This window comes from Harpegnathos saltator, unplaced genomic scaffold (genome assembly GCF_003227715.2).
Source record: "Harpegnathos saltator strain DR-91 unplaced genomic scaffold, Hsal_v8.6 scaffold33, whole genome shotgun sequence".
Taxonomy (NCBI): Eukaryota; Metazoa; Arthropoda; class Insecta; order Hymenoptera; family Formicidae; genus Harpegnathos; species Harpegnathos saltator.
This window is the reverse complement of record NW_020230128.1, coordinates 1,156,372-1,164,794: the sequence shown is the minus strand read 5'-3', so window position 1 is coordinate 1,164,794 and position 8,423 is coordinate 1,156,372. Positions and strand designations below refer to the sequence as shown.

The following is an 8,423-nucleotide window of genomic DNA, read 5'->3' as shown; positions in this document are numbered from 1 at the left end:
CGTCGAGTTTACGGAGATACGTCACTGAATCTGGCAATGGTCGCCAGATATTGATCCCACCGAGCGCGTCGCCGTCGGTTGAGCACCCTCGCTGCCGTTTCACCCCTCTATCTTACCCCGTGCAGAGGCGGCTCCCGGTGGCACCAATCGCGCGCTCGGCCAGAGGGTTGCGAGCGGCTCCCACCGGGGGTTGAACCCGCCCTCTTCAGCCTCGCGTCGATGCCTCGTCTATCTCCTCGGCAAGCGGAGACGAGACACAAGAGGGTAGGGAAGCTGCTGCGCCCGCGGGGGATGGGGACGGCGGTCGGCCGGGGGGGGGAGGGGGATGATTTTCGCTGTCGGTGACGGTGGGTTTCGTCAAAAAAGCGACGGACCTCGTACCGGTGACACGTAGCGGACTGTCACGCTCACGGACGTGCCGAGTGCCGATACCGAGCCGGACGAGCCGTCCGAGTGAATGAGGAAAGGGTGCTGCGGACGGATCATCGGGAACGACGGGTGTCGTCGTGGCCGTCGCCTTTGCCGTCGTCATCGTCCTCGCGTTCAGGATGCGGTGCGGCCGTGACGTCTCGTGCCGCGCGGTCGTCGTCGAAATCCGTCGCTTCACGTCCGCACATGACGGCCACGGCTGCTCGTCATGAGACTCGGATGACGTACGGCGCGGTCCGTATCGAAGAACCGGTGAGGGCTAAAGATTACGCGCGAAGCACTTCGTTTGTTCGGACGCTCTTGAGCTCGAGGCGAATCGAGATCACCCGCGAGCTTATTTGTTCGATCGAAGTGACGAGTATATCACATGAGATTAATCACGGGATTAATTAGCTCGAGGGTGTGAGTGACTTGGCACGACTTGGTAACTTTTTGCTCTGGGTTGATTCGCCGTGAATTGCCGTCATTTAGCACGTAACGGAACGACGAAAGGGAAAACGAAGGGCAGTCAGGGCCGTCTTGGGAAGTGCGCGAGTTCAGTGGGGAATTATTAAATTAGCTGAAGCCGAAGAGAATGGACACCGGATACGGAGGACACGGCTGCACGAGAGAGACTGGTGAGAGACTAGGGCCGGGGTGGAAGAGGAACGCGAGTGTAACGTGCGGGCAAGCTCGTTGTTGAAGAACTCGAGGACCGTTTCGTCTGGAAACAGCAGGAAACAGCAGGAGATTTGTCTTTGTCGAGATAAATCGAGGCTCTTGCCACGTGAGAAGAGGAGAGTATCTCCCTCGAGAAAATCTGGCTTTATCGTTGATCGTTTGAACGAGCCGAGGTATTCTCAGGAAATATTCGCGTGTGTGGTACACGGGTGTTTAGTGTCGCTCGACGAAGAGGAGGACTTTCGACGAAAGCTTCGAGCGAATTCCTTCTTCTTCTTCTTCTTCTTCGTCTTCTTCTTCTTCGTTTTCGTGGCTCGAAGACTTCTCGCGCTCGACGTTTCAACGAGAAGACACCATGTTGGAGTTTTACCCCCCGGCGCCTGGTTCTTTCAATCAAGGTTCTTTCAAAAGTGAACCTGGCCAGCCTCTGCCGGCGGTTCCACCTATTCCCTTCCGGCTTACAGCAGATAACAATAATGCAGGTGAGGAAGAGTATTCTAAGAGTATTCTTCTTCAATGAACTTTGCTAAACGAATTAACAGCGGTAGTTTCTTAAGAAACGTAGCGAAAATGTGGCGAGTGTATCGATCTGAGAGGCTCGACGATATCGCAAAAGAGGAGAACTCCCTAAACAATATCGCGATTATCGTGCGCGTATGCGGCCGCTGAAGGAAGGGTCGGTATCAGCACGTGATTTATTTTATGGCTTATCGATATGAGAAACGATATTGTGCGACGAATGTACAAGTAATATTTCATGGTCAATGAGTCGATCGGGATCGCGATCGGGGTGAATTTCTCTCGCGCGGTAGTGGATGGTCTCGATAAAAGCCACAAGTTCGAGGTTGCGACGAAATTACGATTGCGATTACAATGCCGGGTAGCCGAAATCACAAGCGTTATTCCGCGACTTGAAAGTAGAGAAAAGGAACGATGAATTAAATAGAAATACCGTGCTTGAAAACACACGGATCCACTCGCGTTTGCTTCGCTAATAAAATCCGAGATTTTACGCCGAGAGAAAAAGTGTCTGAAATAATTAAGAAATATTTATCCAGTGGACATTGACAAACATATTGACTCAAATTAAAATCCTTTTTATTGAAGTAGTATAAACATTCGTTTTCGTAAAAGGCCTTTAAGAAGATATATATTTTCTCCTCGAAAACAAATTTTCCCTTCGTACAAATATGTATATTATTACAACGTAATATTAACGTTATTAACGTCCATTAGCGCGATTTGGGAATTGTTTATTCTTGAAATATATTTCCCCTCTCCAACATCCTCGGCTTCACGCGGAACGCCTCGCGGGAACGACGCGTGTTCCTTTCGTAATCGTGGAAGTAAGCCGGTGAACGTCGATTCGTGTTTACAGAGCCGTCCGTTTCCGTGAAGACGGAGTCCGGTCTCCTGGAGACGATCTGCGCCGGCTGCGGCCGCACCATTGCCGACAAGTACGTGATGAGAGTGGCCGAGAGGAATTACCACGAGGAGTGCCTCTCCTGCACGGCCTGCGGCGCGATGCTGTCGCACTCTTGCTTCATACGCGACCTTAAGCTCTACTGCCGCTCCGACTACGAGAAAATTTTCGGGGTGAAGTGCGCGCGTTGCATGGAGAAGATCAGCTGCTCGGACCTGGTGATGCGGGTGGCCAGTTTGGTCTTCCATGTGGAGTGCTTCATGTGTTGCATGTGCGGCCAGCCGTTGCCGAGGGGCGCCCACTTCATCCTCAGACAGGGCCAGCCGATCTGCAGAAGGGACTTCGAGCACGAGTTGTATCTAAATAGTCCGCAAGGTGAGTGTATCTTTGTATGTGTGTGTGTGTGTGTGTGTATGTGTGTGTGAGTGGGCGGGTGGATGGTCGGTGACTGTGGGGGTTGACGCGACCGCTCATTCGGTCCGTTTGTTAAGTTTCGCCAAGTCCAGTCTGGACTTCGCTTCATCGCGAGACAGGTATCCGATTGATCGTCGTTCGTTTTGGATTGGATACGGATAATAAAATTGGAAATTAGTCGCTGCAGAAATTCGATGAAAGACGAGGGATGAGAATTTCATAAAATACAAGTTACACGATTAGCTCAAGGGGATGATGACTCAAGGGGGTGAAGTGGCTAGAAAAAGGAATTATTTCGTGAAAGTCATGCCGGTAGAGAAAAACTTTGGTGGGGATTATTTTGATAGCCAGAGCGCTAACGAAGCGGTGATTAACGCGGTTGCTAACGTATTAGCGCATTTCTCGCGCGTGAATTTAATTCAATGCGCGAGGAGAGCCCTGCCTCACGGCAATTGAATGACGATAGAGACGTGCGTACGCGCGCGACGATAATGCAAAACCGTTACACCTTTCTCCTCGCACAGCAACCTCCGGAGAAGTTCAGCATGAGCGAAAGTGTGTGCATACGTATTGTCTTGCATGAAGTGATTTTATACACGGTGTACCTGCCTCTACGTTAACTACAATTTCCGTGTTTCTATTCATCTCCACCCCCGCACAACACACATATTTCGCACGAGGATCAGGCGAGACCCTGCGAGAGAGACAGAGAGAAAGAGAGAGAGAGAGAGAGAGAGAGAGAGAGAGAGAGAGAGAGAGAGAGAGAGAGAGAGAGAGAGACTCTCTCGGTCGAGCAAACGTTTCGATACAACGTCGCAATTAGCTCACTCGAACGAAGAGTATCGCATTTGTTTCCGCGACGACCTACAAACTGCTCAGTTACATCCTTTCATATCGTCCCGCGTCGCTTCTCGCTCTAGCGCGAAAAAAATTCCGCCGCGTTTTGCCGAGGATCGGCGAGCGACGGGCGCGAGAGAATTTTTTCACGAGGCACGCTCGGATCGTCGCGCCGCGATCGATCGCTTCGAGAAATGCATCAAATGACAATGAAAAAGAAATAACCAAAAAAAAGAAAAAAAAAAGAATGACGCCGTTGAGAAACGCATTGTACATACCTTGTTGCATTGTTCGCAGGTTGTACTACAATCTAAAGACATCCAAAGTAAAAATCTGCAGGAATTTCGAAACAGGGCCGTTCCTTTTCAAGGTAATTACATTTCAATCAAGCGTAAGCCGATCGAGAGAGAAAGAGAGAGAGAGAGAGAGAGAGAGAGAGACTGCGTTTCGCGCGATGTTTCCTCGCGGCCTCGGTGATCGAAAGAATACCATTGCGCTTGCGATGCCGGTCTTCTCGCGAAGTCCATTCTCGCGAAGTACGTTCTCGAGAAAAGCGGAGTTTTTTTTTTCAAGGCGTCATTTGCTCCCCGATCTTCGGCGTAAATTGCATATAAAAAATTTACCACGTCCTCTTTATCGAAATGTGCCGCGCGTCGTCGCGATGACGATATCAAACGATGAGAGAGAGAGAGAGAGAGAGAGAGAGCAGTTTGTGTGTGTCACCCATCCTTTTTTCCTCCATATATTTACCGTTACGCAAACAAGAGAAGAAAAGGAAAAAAGAACATTCGAAAACCTCCGCACACAATGAAACGCACACCGGAAAGCACTTTCGGGAAATCCCGGTGGAATTTTTTTAATAAATGCAGACATTTCCGCAATGCGGAAAACTTTCTCTCTCCCCCTCCCTTTTTTCTCTCTGTTTCTCTGTAGAAAAAATAATTCTTTTTTTTCTTTACATTGCGCATTTACACGCACGTAATCGCGAGGGCGGCTCTTGCGCGCGTTTTCCTTTTTTTTCTTTCGATCTTGCTTGTCTGCTACTTCTGTTAACGCTTTAATACAGACAGACGATCATGACGACGACGACGACGATCGCGCCAGACGATTCGATCGACAATTCCGGGGGTCGTTCCGCATCCCCGGGGTGCGTAACTATTTTTTAACAATAGAATTCTCGGAATTGTCGAAATATTCTGGGCCGGAAAATGGAATTCGCGCGTATGGTCGGTACGTTTGTTCGCGGCCGACATGTTGCCGCGCCGCGGTACGTATGTTGCACGGTAGGCGTGGTCTGGTGCTTTGTTGGATCGCTGTCTGATCGAAGCCGCCCGTATCTACTGCTCGACTTCGACCTCTGCCACTTGCGTCTGACCGATCAATCCGTCATATGACGGTGTGTACATAATTCGGGAACGGGAGCACTCCGGAGCGGCGATAACCTCGCTCATTCCCGCCTCATTATTCTCGTTATTTTCCGTCATGTCGTCGAATGCCTCCGCGCGTAAATAATTTAATTATATCACTAATTAAATAATTTAATTAAGTCCCCGATAAGAACAATCGTGACGTATGACAAATGACACGCCGCACGTTATAACAAATAGTAGAGCGCGCAGCGAGTCGCATCATTTTTTTATGATTTACTCGGTCAATCGTTATTGAGGTACACGCTGATATTCAAAATTAAAAAGTTGCGAGTAGTACAGAAATAACAAGAAATAAAGAGAGAGAGAGAGAGAGAGAGAGAGAGAGAGAGAGAGAGAGAGAGAGAGAGAGAGAGAGAGAGAGAGAGAGAGAGAGGAGAAGAAAGATTGATTTTGTTTGTGTAAGGGATACATAAATATTAATAATAAATACACATATATGTACAAACTTTGTTATGTTGTCAGATGACGACTTATTGGACGAGAATCGACCACGGGACGGTCGTCGGGGTCCAAAGCGGCCGCGGACGATTCTCACGTCGGCACAGCGACGTCAGTTCAAGGCGTCGTTCGAGGTATCGCCGAAGCCCTGTAGGAAAGTGCGAGAGGCTCTCGCCAAGGACACCGGTCTCAGCGTACGCGTGGTCCAGGTGTGGTTCCAGAATCAGAGGGCGAAGATGAAGAAGCTCCAGAGGAAAGCCAAAACCGAGCCTGGATCCGACAAGGAGCCAAAGGAGGAGCGGAGGACGGAGAGTCCGCACAGTGATCACAGTAAGCGCCTCCCTTCCGCGTTGTCATGTCCCATAATTATCCCTGCATTATCATCATGATTCACTCTCGATCTTCGCCTAAACCTGACCGTTTCTGATACTCATCCCGATCCCGGTCCCGATCCTGATCCTGAAAATACGAGAGGAGTTTCCACGCGTTATTGCCGGTTTCACTCGACTCTCAGAACTCGGAGCGATGCCTTCTCTCTCGTCTCGTTGATCCCGCGTTATCGTACGCGCGAAATTCGCGTTGTAGAATTATCTCGTAGTCTCGCGCGCACGGAAAAGAGAGAGGAAGGAGAGGGAGAGGGAGACAGAGAGAGAGAGAGAGAGAGAGAGAGAGTCGAAAACCGCGCGCGCTCGCGAAGACTGGTTAATGGGGCTTTTGCTAAACGAATGAGTTCAATGTCAATTGTCTAATCTCGTTCGCAGGTCATTACTTGAACGCCCTGAACATGCGCGATGGGGAATCTTCTAGCTTCCCCTCAGCCACCCAACCGCTCAACCCCAATAACCCGTACTCGCCCGACGGTAAGTCCTTTACTTCACCGTAGAAACTCATCAACCGGCGTCAACCGTTGGGACGAATACGCGCGCGATCGACATTCTCTCAAGGACATTCGTTTCCTTCGACGAGTCGACGAGTCCTCGACGAGCTGTATGAATCTTTGTGAAAATTCAACGAGAAATTTAATTGACCTCTTCATTTGTCCGAATCACTTAGCGCGCGCGAGCGATTAACGGGGGGTGAGGGCGGCCCGGAGGGGATAAAATATCGCGAGAAGATAAAATTTTTTACAGAATGTTTCATATTGAATATTAAAGTGTCGTGACTGGCTATGCGCACGCAACAGCCCCGCGTGTGAATCTCGCGGGTATTTTCATAAAAAGTTTTTCGACGGACGAAATCTCTTTAGTTCGGCCACGTTTTTTCATATCAAAGACTGGAGCTTTGACATACACTGTTCTTTTATTTTTTTTTTTTTTTTTTCCGGGACATCCTGCATATGTCACGTCCACGCACGCAAATATTTTTTTAGCCCTTCACAGGGCGCACAGGGCGGTGGTATTTTCCGCGAGTATCTCGGGCTTTGGAATTTTTTGGTATTCTCCCCCCCGGCTACAATACTTCGCCGTTTGAATATTAGGCGCAAAAAGGTTCACGCTGCATTTCTTTCTCGGCGGATCAAGCGGAACGTTATATTTTTCAGTCTTCTCTCTGCCTGTAAACCTTTAAAGTGCTCACAGACGAGTACCGTGAGCTAACAGAAATATGATATACCTTAAATATATGTATTTTTTTTCTTTCTGCTTAAACGAATGTGATGAGAAATACGTTTAATCCTGATAATCGAAAATCTAGCCCAATATTTTTTCTTGTTTTGTTGTCGCGAGCCGCATGCGACTGCGAAGAAGAATCACGCGTTTCCTCTCAGCCATCACCATCTCCGTCTCATCCTTTGCAGACGCGTATCCTGGTCACTCGGGAGAGAGCTTCTGCAGCAGCGACTTGTCCCTCGATGGCACGGAGGCCGGCTTCGACATCGGTGAGAACGACGGCGGCGGCGCGGACGGAAGTCATCAAGGTGCCTCGCACTCCCACCACGGCTCGTCGTCGCATGACACCCCGTCACTGTCGCAGAGCCTGCACGCCGCCATACACAATCCCATCGACAAACTGTTCATGATGCAGAGTAGTTACTTCAGTGGTGATCACGCGTAATCCAAGTTTCCGCTCCCTTTTTCTCTCTGCCGCACGACACTGCTCTTGTTTCAGCCCTTTTCTCTTCCTCCTCCTTCTCTTCCTTCTCCTTCTCCTTTCTCTTCTCTACTTCCTTTTTCTTCTTGCCCTTCCGCTCCTCGTTGTTGCACTTTTCCACCGCGCTCCCTTTTCACTTGTCCCGCTCGACCTCCGTGAAGCTTTCACTTATCCCTTTAGGATCCGGTCAGCCTGTTGTCTCGTGTACTCCGCGAACGAGTCAGGATCGAGTCACATTTCTAGTTCTTCCCGCGCCGAGAATGATGATCATGATCCTCGGTGGCCGAGTGTTGTTATCTCTTTTGCTCGATCCGCAACTCTTTGTACCGGGATGAGGAAGAAATGGAAACGACGCGACGCGACGCGACGATTAATCGAAGCGAATAATCGTGATAGATATCATTTTTTGAATATAATGGCATCTCTCTATATATATATATACGATATATATATGTATTATATTATATTATATTATATTATATTATATTATATTATATTATATTATACTGTATTATTTACTGTCAATTGTGAGCGAAATTGTTTGGGACTTTGATTTGACGAGCTAACTGAGTAAATCTATTCGACATTAGTTATTACATGTAACAATTGATATGTAGTGGCAAATAGGACTAATAATAACTATGTCAATAAAAAGAAAAAAACAATGTATGCTAACGAGGATATTACGCTGATACTACTCTGTG

The 8,423-nt window shown here is 48.6% G+C and overlaps 1 protein-coding gene across 2 annotated transcripts; it reads left to right on the top strand.

The window, feature by feature from the left end:
* Positions 1 to 336: 336 nt before the first annotated feature.
* On the top strand, positions 337 to 8,141 carry Lmx1a (LIM homeobox transcription factor 1 alpha). 2 transcript variants are annotated; one of them, XM_011143199.3, is made up of 5 exons: positions 337 to 1,571; positions 2,468 to 2,887; positions 5,656 to 5,961; positions 6,393 to 6,491; positions 7,427 to 8,141. In XM_011143199.3, exons 1-5 carry the CDS (start codon positions 1,445 to 1,447, stop codon positions 7,681 to 7,683), a joined length of 1,209 nt encoding a protein of 402 aa, XP_011141501.1. In that variant the 5' UTR covers positions 337 to 1,444; the 3' UTR covers positions 7,684 to 8,141. The 2 variants fall into 2 exon arrangements, with proteins under 2 accessions (XP_011141501.1, XP_025155943.1); XM_025300158.1 differs by lacking the exon at positions 6,393 to 6,491.
* Positions 8,142 to 8,423: the final 282 nt, after the last annotated feature.

What these genes read in the sequence shown, in the direction of transcription:
- Lmx1a (XM_011143199.3), top strand. Translation starts at nt 1,445, where the DNA reads ATGTTGGAGTTTTACCCCCCGGCGCCTGGTTCTTTCAATCAAGGTTCT. An exon ending in AGCAGATAACAATAATGCAG is followed by an intron (nt 1,572 to 2,467) that starts GTGAGGAAGAGT and finishes TCGTGTTTACAG; the next exon opens with AGCCGTCCGTTTCCGTGAAG. An exon ending in GTATCTAAATAGTCCGCAAG is followed by an intron (nt 2,888 to 5,655) that starts GTGAGTGTATCT and finishes TTATGTTGTCAG; the next exon opens with ATGACGACTTATTGGACGAG.